The sequence below is a fragment of the Fusarium poae genome, chromosome 2 (assembly GCF_019609905.1).
Source record: "Fusarium poae strain DAOMC 252244 chromosome 2, whole genome shotgun sequence".
Classification (NCBI taxonomy): Eukaryota; Fungi; Ascomycota; class Sordariomycetes; order Hypocreales; family Nectriaceae; genus Fusarium; species Fusarium poae.
This window is the reverse complement of record NC_058400.1, coordinates 1,868,965-1,886,314: the sequence shown is the minus strand read 5'-3', so window position 1 is coordinate 1,886,314 and position 17,350 is coordinate 1,868,965. Positions and strand designations below refer to the sequence as shown.

Below are 17,350 nucleotides of genomic sequence, written 5' to 3'. Positions count from 1 at the left end.
AAAACCTAGATAATCACAACGGTGTGGTCCTACATCAGAATTGTATCAATACAGGCGCATATGAGGTAGTGATATCGCTATGTCTTGCACATACGCCATAATATTACACTAGAATACAATAGGTTGTACAATTCTCATTATTTCCTTTGACTTTTGGATAACCGTACACCAACATAAATCATACACATTCACACCAAAGTCCGTCATAGTTCAGATCGACGCACAGCGAAAAAGTAGTTGCCCACCTTCTCACTTCCATTGACTCGCTTCCATCCTAACCCAGGAACATATATCACACCCTGAACCATTGGATGGCTCCAACCTCGACCTGCAAGGAAGGTCCTTAGCTCCTCCTCATTGAGATACTTGTTCCAGTCGTGGGTTCCCTTGGGAACGATACCCAGAACATCCTCGGCCATGAAGTTGGTGGTGAACCAGCTCATCCAGGTGCGGGCAATCGTGCTCATGACAAGCCATCCTCCAGGCTTGACAAACGGGCGAACCTTTTCCAAGAACGCGCCTGGAGCATCAATATGTTCAATGACCTCGAATAGCGAGACGATATCGTAGGCATCTTGTGGTGTCGCGGGTAGAGGAAGGTTCTCAATGGACGTCTGGCGGTACTCAAGCTTCGAGCGAAGACCGGGATCTTTGCGTGCATGCGCGCGTGCTATTGCAAGGACTTCGGGGGTCGGATCGATAGCAGTAACATGTCTTGTAGTCGGTAGACGGGCAGCACTTTCAGCAAAGATTCCACCACCACAACCAATGTCGAGGATTTTCAAGTCGCGAGTAGGAGCATCGGGGTCGTTGCGTTGACATTCACGGATGAAATCATGGCGTAGAGGATTCATGAGATGAAGTAATCGGGAGGAGCCATGGGGATCCCACCAGTCGGCGGCGAGGGCATTGAAGTGTGAGACCTCGTCGGGGTTGACTGAGGAGGAGTTTTGCGACGAGCTGCCGGATGATGAGGCTGTAGAGTGCCATCGAGGAGTAGGTGACGTCGTGTTAGTAGCTGCGACGATGCGGTTTACCGGCAATGAGATAGCCAATGATCGTCGACTTGATTGGGCGAGGTTGCGGAAGAGGGCACCCGCCGGCCGAGACGGAGCCGCCATTGCGAGGAGCTTGGAGGGGAGGTAAAGGTAAGGAAGGTCAAATAGGTTGAATGGATAAAGTGTGGATGGTGCGGCAGTCAAGATTAGGCTGACAAAGCCACGAGCCAAGAAAAGATAAGATGCACTCGATGGACCCTGAAGATATCCAAGATTCGAATTCAGAGGACACAATCGGACGGCCCCGCCATTGGTTCCACTACTGCACTGTTGCTATTCTAGAATTTCTTCCGTCTGGTAGATTCCTTCGCTGACTGATGCTTCACAATTTCTTAGTACGAATATGTCTTTACAAAGCTTACATAATAGACTTTCTACTTCTGACCAATCTTGATGAAGCGACTGCAGCCGATTTGCCCGAACAAGTAAAGACCCTTCTCGCATGGCCAACGCCCGTTGACATGTGAGCTCATGACAACGCCGATACAACGCAGTAAGAGAGTCAATGGTTCCGAGGGTAAACTTGATCGGGAGTTGGATTTCAATCAGGGTTCAAGCGACTTAGACCGGATAAGCCGGCCATAAGTTATCAGAGCCCGAGCGGGAAATTCACCGCGCGGTTGTGATAAAGGCCGCCGGTTAGATGGAGGGGCTTTTCCTTAGCAAAAGGGTTGAATCATGCTACGAGAAAAACAAGACTTGATCCGATTTCTTTGATAGTGAATATATCAAGGGCTTGTTATCCTCATTAATAATTCATTATTAATATCTAACTACTTGTACTTGATTGCCGTTACTAAATAACCGCCGGATTGGCTCCCGTCAGTTGATCAATTCCCCAATAAAAAAGTTCCCCTCCTTCCTCAATTCAATCCCCCGCTGCCGCTTCCGTCTCCGCCTCCGAACCCGCTCTCCTCGTGCGTCCCGTTCGCGACCGTCGCATTCGCAATTGTTACAAGCCGAGGTCGAACAGCCAAGTCTTCTTCAACTTTAATCACTTTTTTTTGCTTCCAGGCTTTTGCGCTGCTCAATTGCTCTTCCATCACTTGCCATCCCACTTTCAAGATGCCAGCAACAATCCCACAAAACAAGTTTGACTCAATCCCCGACTCGATTGAGGCTTTCCGTAAGTTGTTGTCTTGACTCCTGTATATGCCTTGACAGCACTAATACGTCTTGCAACAGGAAATGGAGAGTTCCTCGTCGTTCTCGATGACCCCTCGCGCGAGAACGAAGCCGATCTGATCATCGCTGCTGAAGATATGACAACCGAGAAGATGGGCTTCCTCATCCGCCACTCTTCTGGTTACGTCTGCGCTCCTCTCTCCCCCGAACTCACCAAATCTCTCGATCTTCCTCAGATGGTCCCCAACAACCAGGACCCTCGAGGCACCGCATACACTATCTCTGTCGACTCGGCCGACCCCTCTGTCACCACCGGAATCAGTGCTCGCGACCGTGCTCTCGCATGCCGAACCCTCGCCGACCCCAAAGCCCGCCCCGATAGCTTCCGCCGCCCCGGTCACGTCCTTCCTCTGCGATCTCGCCCTGGTGGTGTTCGGCAGCGACCAGGCCATACCGAGGCTGCTACCGAGTTTTGTCGCTTGGCTGGTAAGGCCCAGGCCGCGGCTATTTGCGAAATCATTGATGACGGCGAGGAGACTCCAGGCCAAGCTCTTGTTCAGAACCATGGCATGCTACGAGGAGAAGACTGTATCACTTTCGCCCACAAGTGGGGCTTGAAGGTCTGCACTATTGCTGACCTGGTGGCTTACGTTGAGAAGACTGAGGGAAAGCTCGAGTCCAATGGTGCTGAGGCTGATGGCAACTAAGCCAAATTTTACATATCGGTTCTATGTAAATTTGATTGGATATATGGCGGCTAGGCAAGTGGCAGGCTGATCTACTTGTTTCGTATACATATGCACATGCACACGGTGGTTGATGGTTGACGAAGCGCAATGGTGGTTGCTTCATGTATTTCTTGCATCTGTTTCTGGATTCCTAGGGTTATTTGGCATAGACTGGGTTTCATATGGCGTCCCGAAAAGTGTCGGTTGAAAAGAGAACGAAAAAGATATCAAATATTGTACTCTTCTTTCATGGAATGTAGTTTATGCGTACAGGCTGACGATTCTCAATTTGGTTATGCAGATCTCACAATGCAAGTGTGACCAGACCCTGTATTGAGTGAGACCACTCGTGGATCTGGTCTTGAGTCAGACGCTTATATGTGACTTTACTTAGACCCAACCTGATGACGGCTTACGAGAAGTACAGGAATAGTCTCGGAAAGTCACATTTCTGTATGGTCAATCATGCAATCGATGCTGTGTAGCAGCAAAATGTTCATGATTACAGACTCAGTATGTGTCTTATTCCCCATTTTCTTAGTTCTTACTTTCGGACAGTGGCATGTCATAGTACATATAATGTGTGATTAGCAGATGTAAGATGGGCCTAGTCAAGTAGCAATTGTGAGGATGTTGTGACGAATACAATGTCTAGCTCGCAAAAAAAATCGACAGGTTTACTAACAGCCACAAAAGTGCAGTTGTCTAATCTGAATATCCAGGAAGGCAACGCACGCATCTACTTCCTTAGACGGGTCGACCTCCTTCTTCCTAGATCTGGCTTGTCTTCTTCTGCATCGGCTTCTTTCTTTACAGCATCCCCGTTGGCCACTTTCTTTACAGTCTTCGCACGCTTCTTCTTTGGGGGCGAAGCATCTTCTTCTTTCACATTTGGTGACTTCTTTCTTGACTTTTTGGGGGGCTTTGCTTCAGCCTTGCTTTCGAGGGGTTCTTCTTTGATTCCAGGAGCTGTATGGCCAGTCTTCTTCTGCACACCTGGAGCATAGCAGCTCGTTCGTCCACCAACTGTGATGAAAGCTAGTTTTTCTCCGTTGGGCAACTTAGTCGCTGCATCTTTAGATCCTTTACCCCATCTGTAATTGAAGAGCCAGTGATCCGGGAACTCGTCAGAGTCTCCTAGCTTGTCGACAGCTGTTTGGCAGACGTAACGTATCATCTTATATAGCGTGGTGATTTGGGCATCGCTGAACTGATCGCAGTACTGTTCGGGGTGAAGCTTGGCTTGATATAGCGTCTCATCTGCGACCCAGTTTCCAATGCCACTGATCATTGTTTGGTCCAGCAAAAGGGCTTTGATGGGAACGTGACGGGCTCGCATCTTGGCATGCAAATATTCCTCGGTGAACCGATCAACATCGACCACTGGATCTGGGCCGTTCTCGACAAGGGGCGAGTGCTGTCTTATCTCATCTCCTGGGCAGTCGATGAGTCGCACACGGCCAAACCTGCGCGAATCCGTGAAAGCAGCTTCAACTCCAGGAGAACCCTCAGTCTTGAACTGAAACTTCCAGAACCTTGGTGGCCATTGCTCATGCTCGCCATCCTTCATCTTCTTGTAGTAGTTGGTGTATGCTGTCTGTTCATCCTTGATGTGTATCCAACCTGGCTCGATTAGTAAATGAACAATGAAATTCACATCTTGAGTCCGTTACCTGTCATCCCAAAATGCATTACTAGATGCGGAGGCTTTTCAAGGGTTATCCTAGTTTTGGCCATAAGTCAAGTTCTATGTCCCTAGGGTAGCTCTGGAGTCTTACCAGAAGTATTTGCCCTGACTTCCAGCAGATATGATCTATGATGGATCAATACTTTGCAAACTACTGGTTGGAGCATGGACTTTTTACCTTCTTCCCTTTCAGGGCAGCTTCCACCTCCTCGCCGCTTGTGCCAACTTTGCCAAACACATTCTTATCATCTATTGCTGAAGCGGATATGATGCGTTTCCCCACAACATGAAGTCGGAGGAAGTGGACAATACGTGCAACTGTTTAAATCTCAGTAAAAGAGACTCATTGTTCACAAAGTTGAAGTCACGAACAGACCTTCTGCAATCTCAGGCATTTTGGCACACAGTCAAAGATCGATATATGGTAGTGCATGTAGTAAAGGAGAATACATTGCGTCAGAGACTCTCGGCTCGCCTGGAAGCCTGGCGCGTACTTCAGGCGTCTGTGACAGACGCGATATCACGTGATGTAAAGTGATCTGGAGGGAAGCAAAGTGCAAAGCCGAGACCAGCCTCTCGTTATCCTAATTCACCATGGTTACCAACCTGTACGTAAGATGATCGCGATAACTCCACTATGAACCTTGCGATTCATGACGGACAATTTCATTTTCAGGTCAAAAGATCCATATTTGACTGAGTTTTCTCGAGGTGGACCGTCGTTGCTCGTCGCCGAACATGTTTCTGCCCCAAAACGAATGCCCGGCAGCGGAAGAATGAGTACCCGCTCACCCCCACATACAAACTTTCGTCCGAGCTTTTTCTCTACAAAAACTTTTACTTCTCCAAGCTCTTTTCTATCTTTACCAACAACACAAAAACAATCAACAATCAAAAGCAGAGGTACGTTTTGCAAACACAGCATCTTGCGCTGCTAAGCCCTTTCTTCCTGATGACACACCGAAACCGCAAACTAGAGTCTTTGACCTAAATGGAATGAAACCTCTTTTTCGCACGTCAGTCTGAAAGACTGCGATCACGCACTGTTTTTAGCATTTTTGCAAGTTGAACACGCGCTGACCATTCAATAGCTCTCTCATCACCAAGCGGTGGATCATTGCGGCGATGCTCAAGCTTTTCCCCTCGCCCGGCATGGGTTGAAATGGTACGTTAACAGTCGTCGCCCTTGCGACCTGCTCTCCCGTCTCACATGATGATCATTTTCTTTTACAATATACGCTGGAAATTACCGGCTGAGTTATTCTTTGACGATATAAAATGGCTATTTCTGATCGAGACTCATTCCTCACTATTGTTGTTCTTGATAAAGTAGCTCGCGCTAACAACAACAAAAGATTTTAGTCACCAGCAAGGTATGCGATTTCAGACACCTCGACCTCGCTCTCGACTTTTTATGATGAAACGGCACTGGGCTCCGAATCATACCCCATGAGTACGAAAAGCCACTTTGCGGCAGGCCTAGAAAACCTCGCCCACTGACTTGTCACGCTCTATCCTTATTTTACTGGATGTCGTTGAGCCACTGAGGCTAACCTCCCTCGAGTGCCAGTATCTATCACTCCAATCTGTGTTCCCAACCATGCATGGATTCATTTCCAAAATGTACGTATCAAGTCATATTTCTTTTCTACCAATACCTCGCTTTCCTGATGAACATCAGATGACGAGTCTTATCCGAGTTTTCGATGCAGACACCATATTTACCTACCATTCATGCATTTCCTGAATCGCGAATACCATGCACATTCTTTATTTGCAAGCCTTTGATAGCTTGTGCTGACCAATTATCAGGTAGATCAAACGTGAGTAGCCAACTGGCCCCAGCATTTGCATTCCGCATCATCTCTATGATGATCCAAAATGAAAACGACAAGCATATGTCCGAGCTCACGCTACGACGATAACTCATTTATCGACTGATCGAGATGCTTCACGTCACGTCAATGCAGTCTTTTCAGCGACAGCGGCTGACATTTCGAAAGCATACTCAGCTATACCCATCACTCTTGACTCCAACAACTGTATCTGTGACAACAAGGTTAGTTACTTCTTTATTTCTCATCTCTTCCACCTTATATGATGTTACAATATCACGACGGTCAACGTAGCCATATGCTCTGACGATAACGCCTGTGACAAGGCACTTTACCCTGAAATTCTTCCCTTTTTCAATTTAATTCTTTGTCAATGATGTAAAGAAAAAGTCGCTAACATGACTTCAAAGGTTTTCTCCAAACATTTGTCATGACATTGGAATCGGTCGCATGCATGTGGTGCAACATCACGACTGCGACTTCAACAAGCTTGTCAAGTGACAAGGCGTAGTATACTCTCTTTAAGTCAACCTTTTGGTTGATTTGAAGGCATTCATCCTGGGTCTGCATCCCGATTATAATACTCTTGCAGATACCACAACGGTAAGTGATAACAATATTGAAATATAATTCATATAAAATAATACAACGTATTTCTTCCCTGTACATGAGACCATCGAGTTGACACTTGATCGTTTGCCTGAGACCCTTTGAAATTTGTGAAACGAGTGTGATCTAGTAAAACATAATCTTGAACCAAGTCCTGTCCCATTCTAAGAGATTGATAGATGGTAGACATTCGCATCCCTGCTGTTAGTCACCTGCATACTCAGCCTCGAGCAATGTTCTGATAGTTAGCCATATGGTGGATCATACTGTCTGTTCCTCCTCCATGGCTTCTTTCGATTGAAAGATCGGGAGCTCGCAGCCCTGTCCGAAACTCGCCGTCCGGAGGATACAGCGTCGTCTCAGGTACATACCGCGGCACTGCTCCGCCCTGTAAAGAGGTTCTACAAAACCCCTGTGGAGGACTTGTGAGGTACGATGTTCGCGCTCCTCGATGAGCAGGCCAGCCTGCGGCATCAGGATAAGTCTGGACAGGTACAGCTCTGCAAGCTCCAGTTAACACAATGAATTGGAGGACTTGGAGGGGGGAAAACGCACGACGGCAACATTCCATCAGCGACAGTCGAGTTGCGGAACGAGTCGGTTACCAAGCTCTTATAAAGCGGCTGCCGACCATTGCTCTCCATTTTGACCTGCGAGTCGTCCTGAGCTCGAACATGGTCATAGAAGTAGGCCGTGTACGCTTGAGGCTGCTTCAAAACAGGCAGTGGCTTCTGTTCCGAGGAGCGTCGGCTCATCGAGCTAGAGGACGATGCTGGCGAGCTGCGCTCTCCATCTCCTGCCACGTCTGAAGGAGAGTATGGTGGTGAGAGTGGGAGATTCTTGCTGAGGGATTGACGACGGCTGTCGCGTTTTTTGCAGTTGTACTTGCCAATTTGCCATATGTCAAAGTGCTGCCGATAGGAACGGATTCTATATCAATAGTTAGCAGATGGATAAGTTATTTGACGTAAGACCTTACGATGCATGAAAGTTGTATTGATCCCTCATGATATTGCGTGTGTCTTCGAGTGTCCTCCCTTCTTCGATGTACAACTTGGTGATAGTCCCCCGGTGCTCGTTCCAAGGTTTTGCCATCATCTTGAATAACTTTTCAGTGTTAAATCTGGACTTGGGATTATTGAATTGGACTCGTTTGAGTCTGTTGGAGAGATACTGTTGCAGTGATGATGTCTCTTGCTCTTAACCCGGAACAATCAGGGCTTCAGCAACAGCAAATATCTCAACGATCATCGAGGTAGATCAATAAAATGAAGACCAATCTCTTTCTTCCGAGTAGATGCTTTCAGAATTGGTGAGTATCTTGTTGTGTGTCGGTTCCTAATCCCAATCGCATTGAGATGTCGGAATTGAAGCTGGCGGTTATGGTTATGATGGAAGTACTGTAAACCTTCCCAAGAAAAACGAAAAGCACAGACTATACCATAAACAAGAGCTGAAAAAGGCTATCACATATGAGGGGAGCCAATGACTCTACCACTCTTGAAACATTCTTGTCGCTGACCGGAGCCTCGTTTGGTACTTATGTTCAGTCACTTTTCTGCAGAGCCTCGTTTTGACTGTGGTTTTAGAGAGGCGTAGAGGTAATTACAGCAAGGCATACAATAAGTTTTATAGAGAGAATACATATGATATTTTTGTGTGTTGTCAGGTTTAAAATAGGGCGAACTTGTGCAAAATACCTCGACTGCTCAGTTCGAGTCTGTCATTATTCATGGGAACCAAGAAAGTAACCTTTACATTCCTACCTACCTAGGTACCTATGCACACCAAGATTTCGTTGCGACACATTTTTCTGGAAGGATGCGTCCTTGAATTCGCCCGGCGTGGTAGGCAGGAAGTGTTTGGGTGGGTGTAGTGTCCAAGGCAGTTTATATTCAGCCTCATGTGTCTTGCCCAGGTCATCACATCGCATCCATCACATCATATCACTCGCACTTCATCGTGTCAAGACTACTGTAGTAGACTACAAGTATATCATTACTAGAATAGTGAATAATTACATATATGTACAATATAATCATGCAGTTTAGATCCTTGAACAGACAAGTCATCAGCACTTCTCAAAACTGCAACTTCCATGACCATCCCCTTTACCCCAGAGCCTGATAGACAACAACCCCTGCATCTGATCGATCGCCTTGGCTAACCACACCAAAACGTGTCTATTTTCACACATTGCACTCGCCCTGTTTTACTTGAAGAACCAACCAGATCTCAAGTTCCCTTGCTGTACTAGGCATAATGTGCGATCCCCGATATTCGAAACGGCTGTCATCCCAAGACATGGGCCATGTCAGCCCGGTTGAAACGACTCGAAAACTCTTGGATGAGTCGTCATGTTCGCCTCACTTTTGATTCTGCACTTTATATAGTCTTGTTAATCGAACATTGTTGAGTAGTTTCGCACATCCACCTGTTCATCTCAGACTTGATGGAATTCCCTCGCAGTTCATTCTTGCGCAATATCGCGGAGATTGTCCCTGTAAGCCACATTGTCTACTAGGTACTCATAGGAGGCCGCGCAAGACTCAGTTCTATTGATGATAAGACAAAAAACAAACGCCCGCATCCCTGTACACAACACACTGCGATATGTTGTCTTGTGATTTGGTAACGTCACCCTGGTATCTTGAGTATAGAAGATATAGAATCTTCAGTTCAGCAGACATGTGATGGCCTTCCTATCAGCGAGTATCAAAGTAGCGATACCTTGACTGCCGTGGGTGACTACTTGCACGTCGAGGAACAAGACCTTAAAATCACATGTATCTTTTAGCACAGATACTCATATTTTCACGGTAAAAAGTCAACGTTTGTATATACATGTACGGATAAAAGTGTATAATTCATTGTAGGTAGGCAACTTATGTAGGTCAACCTTGTAACAATGCAGCCATCGAAAACACATCCACATTAACGTCTTCTCTTCCGCTCAAGTCATGATAAGCATCGCGACCAATGCAACAAACAGCACGTATGAAAATCAAGGCGAAAAACCACATGCTATCGTTTTCATCCAACTCTTTCTCAAACCACCCAAAGACACGTTGATAGCACCGCTACCAAAGTGTAAAAAGGTTGCTGCCGCAAGCCTTACTTTGGGGCTATAACCGAATTAAAGGCAAGAAAAAAACACTTGTCGCCTGTGTATGCAGGACTGGGTATAGAAAAATCCGTCCATTCAAAGTAGTTCCGCGAGCATACACATGGAATGGCTGCCACTCTTCGACAGCCTTATTTCGATCGTCTAGGCAGCCGTCTCCTTCTTCTCAGCCGCCACAGCGGGTGCTGCCGCAGGAGCCTCTCCACCTACAACACCAGCCTCTTGGACACCTTGCTCATTGACAGGGGTAATGGGAGACTGGACCTTGGAGTCGAGAGGGTCGGCAGTGACCTGAGGGTTGGGAGATGTGGGCGCAGAACCGGCTGGGCTGGATCCAGTGCTAAGGGGAGCTGTAGTCTTGCCGCACTCTGAGAGAACCTGGAACCACTTCTGAGCGTCGGCAGCCGTGTGTGCCTTGAAGTTGAGCTCAGTAGAGCCTGTAAGCTTGCTGCTCATGGTCTTGGACTTGTCCTTGCCCTTGACGCTGAACTTCTCACCCTGAGCGGTTCCGATGACAGCATCGGGAAGGTAGATGGAGAGCTCAGGCTTGGGGTCCACTCGGTTGTTATCCGAGTCCTTGAACTCATGAAGGTACTTGGAGGGCGTGACCACGTAGTAGCCAGTTGTGTATCCCCAAGACAGCTTGTTACGCGACTTGCGCTCCAAGGAACCCTCAATCAGAGCCTTGGTTGCGGGGTGATCCATGTTGGGGAACTGGATAGCGTCAACGGAACGCGCTGGCTCATTGGGGTCGACGAGGCGGTCGCCGCTGCGAGCATTGAAGGCGTTCCACTCAAAGTCAGGGGCAACGCGCTGAATGACCGAAAGCTGGTCGTTGTATAGGGCTCGTGTTTTGTCGGCCTGACCACCAGCAAGCTGGGTGAAAGCCTCCATAGCTTGCTGAATGACTTCAATGATATGGGCCTCAAAGGCGTGAAAGTTGTTCTGAACAGCGATCAGGTCATTTCGGTGGTTGTTTTCAGCAATGACCTGGCTGTTGAGACGGTGCAGAACACCACGGTGCACAACGTAAGGGTCATCATGGCTGTTAAGATGACCACCAGCCGAATCGAAAGAAGCAGAGTGTTGGCCGAGCAGCTCGATCTGCTTCTGGGTGGTGTTGCGGGCCTTCTCGACCTCCTTGGCTCCCTTTTCAGCGCCATGAGCAAGTTCCTTGGCCTTGTGCTTAATCTCCTTGTGCAGGCGCTCGAGGACGGGGAGAACGGAACCCTTGATGCTCTTTTCGGTCTCGATGTTGGTGTTGATAAGGGATTGGGTGTTGGAGCGCATGTTCTCAAAGAAGCCAGCCATGCCGCCGAGGCTTTGGTCGAAGTGGTGGCCCTCCTTGAGGGGGCTGTTGATAGCCTGTTGAGCATTGTTAGTACATGTCACACTGGCGCAAAGTGATGTTGTCGTCAGAATCATCGTACCTTGAGCGCCTTCTCATACTCCTTGGCGTGGTGGCCGTGGATTCTCTCCATAGCCTTCATGTATTCCTCGATGTAACCAACAGCATGCTTCCATGCCTGGAGTCGCTCAGCGAGCAAGCCGGCGGTCTATTCACAGAATTGTCAGTATATCTTGTGAAAAACTAGCCACCTTGACGAAAGCGCATCGCGTGCAGAGAGGTGTCGCGACGGAGTGACATACGCTTGAAGGGTCAACTTCAGGGATAGCATCCTCGCTTGCGGTGCTGAAACCAGTAGTAGCCCTTGAGGGAAGATTGGACGTTGTAGGTGAAGCCATGGCGATATTGTCTGTTGGTATTGGTGTTGGTGTTGCGTTTGTATCCGTAAAGGGGTGGTGGATGATAATGATAGACAGTCAGGATTGTAACGGCCCGTAATAATACTGAGCTATGAGATTAGATTTAAGCTGTCCAAGCTTGGCAGACAGGGTCAGGGAGGTGCGAAGAGGGGTATCACGGTTCGGTTCAGGTGTTCAAGGGTTCTGAAGCTTCTTTTCTGCAGGGGTTGCTCAGTGGGTTTATATAAGTCGATGCTGGCTTGCGAAAAGAACAGGAATGAGCAAGTATTTGAATAACTTGTGACCTGGTTTTATTAGGTTTAATCCGTTGAAAAGGCATGTAATTCATTTAATAGCTCAACTGAGTTAGTGTTGACGTCGTAGATAGAGGATCGCCAGGAGAGAACTCAAATGACGTCGATCCTTTTACTTTGTGAGGGGTTGTTGAGACACCAAAGAGCTGAAAGTCCCGGCGCTAGACATGCCTACTCCCTAATTAACTACTAAGGTATTAGAGGAACAAGACATTCAAAGTCGGTGAGTGAGGATTTGTAGTATGCATGAGGCCTCTTGAGCAAGACTAGGTAATTAAAACAAATCTAACTCGTGTCTCTTGAAAGTATCTCACAATCATAAACTCAGACGGTAAATCATAATTGTGCTTGTACGTTCTGTATCCCTTCAACTTTACCAACACAACAAGTTCCAGATTCAGATTCAGCTGTACAAGGATATTCCCTTGATCCGCACTTGAACGGAAATAAACAAATGGTATTGCAACACCCAATCTTGAAAGTGACAACTGTCACGAACATAATTCGTTAAAACTATCATCAACTCCAACAACAACCATCACCAGACCCTGCCTGACTTTCATGGTAATGACGTCAACCACCCTCGAGCTCTGTAGCGTAGGTAGTACAAACTTTGGGCGTGGTCCCTTGAATTTGTCGTACCGACGCTTAATAAAACTAACACAGGCTTGGCATAGTATACCTATATGTGCATCTCAAAGCTTGGCTGCCTCAATGTCCTTCCTTGGCTTTGAGATTGTCTCTTGCTAGAAAGCATATACTAAACTAAACCATGACGCAGCCTGTGGCATTGAATATTAATCATAAACATATATTGCTCTTCATGATATACAGTGGCATCAACTACCAATAGTATGGACATACATTCATCAACATTCAGGGAATTACACGCCACCACCATCAATCAGATCGCCACGATAATATGGCACTGTACCCACCGATAACAAGCTTTTTCGTAACGGATGTCACCGACTGCCGAAGAATTTCGTTCGACAAGTTGCCACTGCATACTGTACCGTTAACGCCCCTTGTGTCATTGCCGACAAGTTGAACGGCATAGGTACACCAGCTTCTAAAATGCCATATTGTCTTATGGTATAGTTATTTATATGCATCAAGATTCACTGTGAAATGTGGCCCGTCTTTGTAGTTGAACATATCTGGTTCTTCATATTCCTTCTTCCTGTCATCATGCTTTAGGGGTATTAATTATACAAGTATCTTCCTTCTCATCCATCGTCTTCTCTGCGCGTTGTCTGTTCACAAGTATCGCGCTGAAATCTTCGAGCCAAAAAGCTCGCCATCAAAGATACGCCATGTCTATAGTTCCCATAATATCTTCCCACAATGAAATTAAATATACCAACGCCGTCCAGGTCCCTCGACCTATTGTTCGTACCCATGAATATTTGACACATAATTGAGTGCCTTCCAACGAAAAGGAAAGTGAAGCACTCGTTTAGAAAACTTGGTTGCGGTTCTGTGACCTTCGATATGATACAAGATCCTCAGTGTAAGCACGTCCAGCAGAGATCCAGCTGGCTGGGCGTGAGATATGTTGAGTGCGATCTTCGCCGTCCTGATCCTCCGAAATTGTGCCCAGAGGGTCCGGTGTAAGGTCAGTCGCAGGCGGTGTTCGGGGAGCGCTAAGCGCTGTTTGATAATCAGGCAGAAGTAAATCACCAGTACCAGCTCGCGAGCGGGCTGGGGTCTTGACAGCTGTCTGGTAACTGGGAACCTTGCTCAGCTCAGCCAAATCAGTGGCGTCAAGGTCAATATGTTCTGCCGAGTGCCGTGATGAGTCTTCAGAGCTGTTCGTCCTGGTGAGCGCGGCAGTCGCGGGCTCCGATCGCGGAGCTTGGTACTGGGGTGCTGAAGTGGGGGACATGAACCCTGGTGAGCCTGCTGAGTGCAATGATGTATAGGAAGATGTTCGCTGAGAGGGATCTAGTGAAACATTGGCCAGTCGGGATGACAGTGCTGCCGGTGCAACAGGTCGACTGTGTGCGAGTGCTGCAAGGTTTTCGTTCGAGCCAGCTCGCGACTGTGCGTAGAAAGGACTGCTGACACCTGATTGGAATCCAGGCGTCTGGAAACCACTGACATCGACATTTTCGTATAGCTGGTCGAGGACGTGCTCGCCATATCCGGGAGGGGCAATAGTGGAAAGTTCTCGCTCGTTGTTGGGTGTGGTTGGTGACTGGTCGACCAGGTTGCCCTCCTCATCAAGGGGCATGTTAGGAGAGATAAAAATGGATACAGGTAGTGTTGCTCGAAGCTGGAGGTATGTTAGTAAATCTGACAATACAGCTCTCAAATGAGAACTTACCTCAGAAATGTGACCGTCAGGGTTGCAGAGAGCAACGGTCAGCTTAATCTTGTGTCGAACTTTAATACCATGATGGTTCAAGTCTTGAATGCACTGGCGTAACCTCTTGGGAAGGTTGAGCTTCTTGGTCAACGCCCAGCCTTCTTGGCCAGTGTCCTCGATCATGTCTTGCCAATGCTCTTCCCTCGATGCTGCAAACTTCCACAGTGCTACCTCGCGTTCCGTTCGGTGCTCTCTTGTGCTATGGCCAGAAGAGGATCCTTGAACATAGCATTCGCGGACTTCCATCAATCTTGCTGTGATGTCTCCCAATTCAAGACCCTTGAGAAGGGGTGTAAATCGCATCTCCATCGTGACTAACCCTCCAAAGACCACAGCCTTTTGAGGAATAATAATTGAGTAATCAACCTTGTTGGGCCAGATGTTCTCCACGCTCATGGCGTGCAGGAATTCTAAAGCGCCGGGCTCTAGTGTTCGGATTATTCGGAGGTGCTTGTTTGCGTGTAAATCGTATGCCAACTTTCCACGTCCGACAGTCGCTCTCAGTCTGTAAGTGATAGATGCCTCGGGGATTCCCTCGACACTTTCAGCCATGTTGCCTGGGAGCATGTACTCGAAAGGCCATTCGTAGTTGCCGGCGGGAAGCGTCATGCTTTTACCGTGTGTGCCTATGAAAGGCGCCCAACGGTGCTCGAGGATCGTCGTCGTCTTGTCAACCTTTTGTCCCGAAACGCCGGGAGCGGTTCCTCTAGGGTCAGCCCAGCTGTTGCGTCGCCTGTTAATTACTGGCTCCAAGGTGTTCATCTTACAGTTCTAGGTTTTCAAACTTACACATGGCGCAGAGTTCCAACGAGTCTCAGTCGGACATCTTCCATCTTGAGCGATGACTGAAGACACAAGACCAATGTGCCTTTGAGAATCTGCCCAGAAGATTCATGATCACTTCCGCGGAAAACGATAAAATCGCTATCCAAGCTGGATGACATGTTCAGTCAGTAATTGATCCTAATTTGGCTGCAGTGATGAGTATGTACGTACCGAATGTCAAAAAGACTATAAGAGTTTCGCCCCGTCACTGAGGCGAAAGGTTTAAAAGACGGCATGGCGACGATGTTTGTCGTATAAGTGGCTGTGGTTTGCTGCGAAGCAGCAAAAGTGTACAGGGTTCAAAATGAATTGGTTGCGAAACTGCCGAGCAAGGGAACTAGAAGGGACGAGAGAATAAATTGGAGGAGATGGAACGCTTTTATTTAGATTCACGACCAAGTCAAGTGCATGAGTGACGAGTTACAGCAGCCCAAGCCACGCACGACTCGACGGGACGTTGTGGATACGATACAGCCTCTAGAAAACTTGAGTGGGGCTGTGAGATCAGGGAAAAGCCAAAACCTACGAGGATCAGGTTAAGCAAGGAGCAAGGATAGGAGAATGGAACTTCCATGCAATGGGAGGCGAGGGTCGATAGCGTAAAGCAGAGCAGATCAAGCGGCGCGGCGTCTGGTGGAGTCAGGATTGCGACAAAAGTAGAAAAGAGGGTCTTGTTCTGATAAGACGCCCACCGTGTCAGTCTCACTAACGATTTGACATCCAGACAAACGTAGCAGGGGAGGGAGAAAAAAGTTGAGTTGTGAATAACTAGGATAGGATTAGAGAGACGGCAGGCGAGGGTAGCGGAAAAGACTAAGGTCAAACAGGGTCTCGATTGGAGGCGGTAATGGACTTTGCTTTAAAAGTGGTGTGGACCAGGACGACGATGCTTCCAGATGTGTATGACAAGAAACATGGGAGAATGAACGGGACGTCAAAAGAGAGCAAACCGAAGCGATTTGCATGACACCTGATGCTCGCATCTGGCTTTGATCATGACCAGCCAAAGAGTCTACCCCATTGGCACAACAGTCATGTCAGTGAATCAATTCAGTGATATCACCCCTGTATTGCCCAAGTTTAGGGCATGATCCAGTCCCGTTTAGGTAGTGATAAATGATAGCAGGGGTCTGTCTGCCCTGTTGAAGAAATTCAGTCAGGTCAGTCTTGTGCACAACAGTTCCCGTTGCAAAAGCCGGGCATATGGTCATGGTATTATGGCGCAATCGACGCAGGAAAGGCATTGGCTGCGACAGCAATAACAGGTCGAGGTAGGACAGCCCTGCATCTAGCTGCAAGTCCCATGTATCATGTATCGCGTGTATCGTACGTGCCCGGGAGGTTGCGAAAGGTACATCAAATGGATGTCGGATGATGACGGGCCGGCAGTCGAAACGGATATTTACGGCGAAAACTGTGAAATTGACTTGTGTCCGTACACAGGTTGAAACGGATCAAGGAACAGTAGTGCAATCTGTTGCTGTAGATAAGAGGGCCTTGTTGCGGGTAAATTATCTCGGCCGTTTTGTCTTGTTAGCGAGAGTCGACGTGTTTTAGGCCGAAGCACGCAAGAGACTGGCTACTGGCTTGGCTGGTAAGTGATTGATATTGATCAAGGCCATGTCATGTTGCGCGCGCAAGGGTCGGTGGGGCGGAGGCGCCGGCCGACGCATTGAGGCTGGTTCGCTGTTGCATGAGTCGGGACGATTCGTGGCATCGAAGCCAGATCGAAGCTTTTGCCCTGCAGTTTCAAACGCTGTACCGAGCGCCTGTGCTTCTACCGCCGAAACACCGAGAAAAGGTACATAAACAAGGTGCCACAACACCAAGTTTGCATTTTGGGAGTTATCGGGACGACAAACAGGAATGACTTTACAAATGTAGCCAATGGATGATGATGACGATGATGATGATGGCGAAGAAACCAT

The 17,350-nt window shown here is 47.8% G+C and overlaps 7 protein-coding genes across 7 annotated transcripts; 1 reads left to right on the top strand and 6 right to left on the bottom strand.

Annotated features, from left to right (window-relative positions):
• Positions 1–203: 203 nt before the first annotated feature.
• FPOAC1_004557 (uncharacterized protein) lies at positions 204–1,121 on the bottom strand (the record flags this gene model as incomplete). The annotated part of the gene is made up of 1 exon (XM_044849102.1): positions 204–1,121. One exon carries the CDS (start codon positions 1,119–1,121, stop codon positions 204–206), a length of 918 nt encoding a protein of 305 aa, XP_044707812.1.
• A 1,002-nt stretch (positions 1,122–2,123) lies between these two features.
• Positions 2,124–2,890, top strand: RIB3 (3,4-dihydroxy 2-butanone 4-phosphate synthase; the record flags this gene model as incomplete). The annotated part of the gene is made up of 2 exons (XM_044849101.1): positions 2,124–2,184; positions 2,244–2,890. The coding sequence occupies 2 exons, from the start codon at positions 2,124–2,126 to the stop codon at positions 2,888–2,890; spliced, it is 708 nt and encodes a 235-aa protein (XP_044707811.1).
• Positions 2,891–3,650: 760 nt separating this feature from the next.
• Positions 3,651–4,993, bottom strand: FPOAC1_004555 (uncharacterized protein; the record flags this gene model as incomplete). Its single annotated transcript, XM_044849100.1, has 5 exons — positions 3,651–4,534; positions 4,585–4,634; positions 4,690–4,724; positions 4,777–4,916; positions 4,975–4,993. The coding sequence occupies 5 exons, from the start codon at positions 4,991–4,993 to the stop codon at positions 3,651–3,653; spliced, it is 1,128 nt and encodes a 375-aa protein (XP_044707810.1).
• A 2,522-nt stretch (positions 4,994–7,515) lies between these two features.
• On the bottom strand, positions 7,516–8,140 carry FPOAC1_004554 (uncharacterized protein; the record flags this gene model as incomplete). Its single annotated transcript, XM_044849099.1, has 2 exons — positions 7,516–7,972; positions 8,022–8,140. 2 exons carry the CDS (start codon positions 8,138–8,140, stop codon positions 7,516–7,518), a joined length of 576 nt encoding a protein of 191 aa, XP_044707809.1.
• Positions 8,141–10,310: 2,170 nt separating this feature from the next.
• On the bottom strand, positions 10,311–11,912 carry FPOAC1_004553 (uncharacterized protein; the record flags this gene model as incomplete). Its single annotated transcript, XM_044849098.1, has 3 exons — positions 10,311–11,531; positions 11,597–11,722; positions 11,817–11,912. The coding sequence occupies 3 exons, from the start codon at positions 11,910–11,912 to the stop codon at positions 10,311–10,313; spliced, it is 1,443 nt and encodes a 480-aa protein (XP_044707808.1).
• Positions 11,913–13,685: 1,773 nt separating this feature from the next.
• On the bottom strand, positions 13,686–15,658 carry FPOAC1_004552 (uncharacterized protein; the record flags this gene model as incomplete). Its single annotated transcript, XM_044849097.1, has 4 exons — positions 13,686–14,504; positions 14,556–15,318; positions 15,387–15,530; positions 15,594–15,658. The coding sequence occupies 4 exons, from the start codon at positions 15,656–15,658 to the stop codon at positions 13,686–13,688; spliced, it is 1,791 nt and encodes a 596-aa protein (XP_044707807.1).
• A 1,317-nt stretch (positions 15,659–16,975) lies between these two features.
• On the bottom strand, positions 16,976–17,350 carry FPOAC1_004551 (uncharacterized protein; the record flags this gene model as incomplete). The annotated part of the gene is made up of 1 exon (XM_044849096.1): positions 16,976–17,350. The coding sequence occupies one exon, from the start codon at positions 17,348–17,350 to the stop codon at positions 16,976–16,978; it is 375 nt and encodes a 124-aa protein (XP_044707806.1).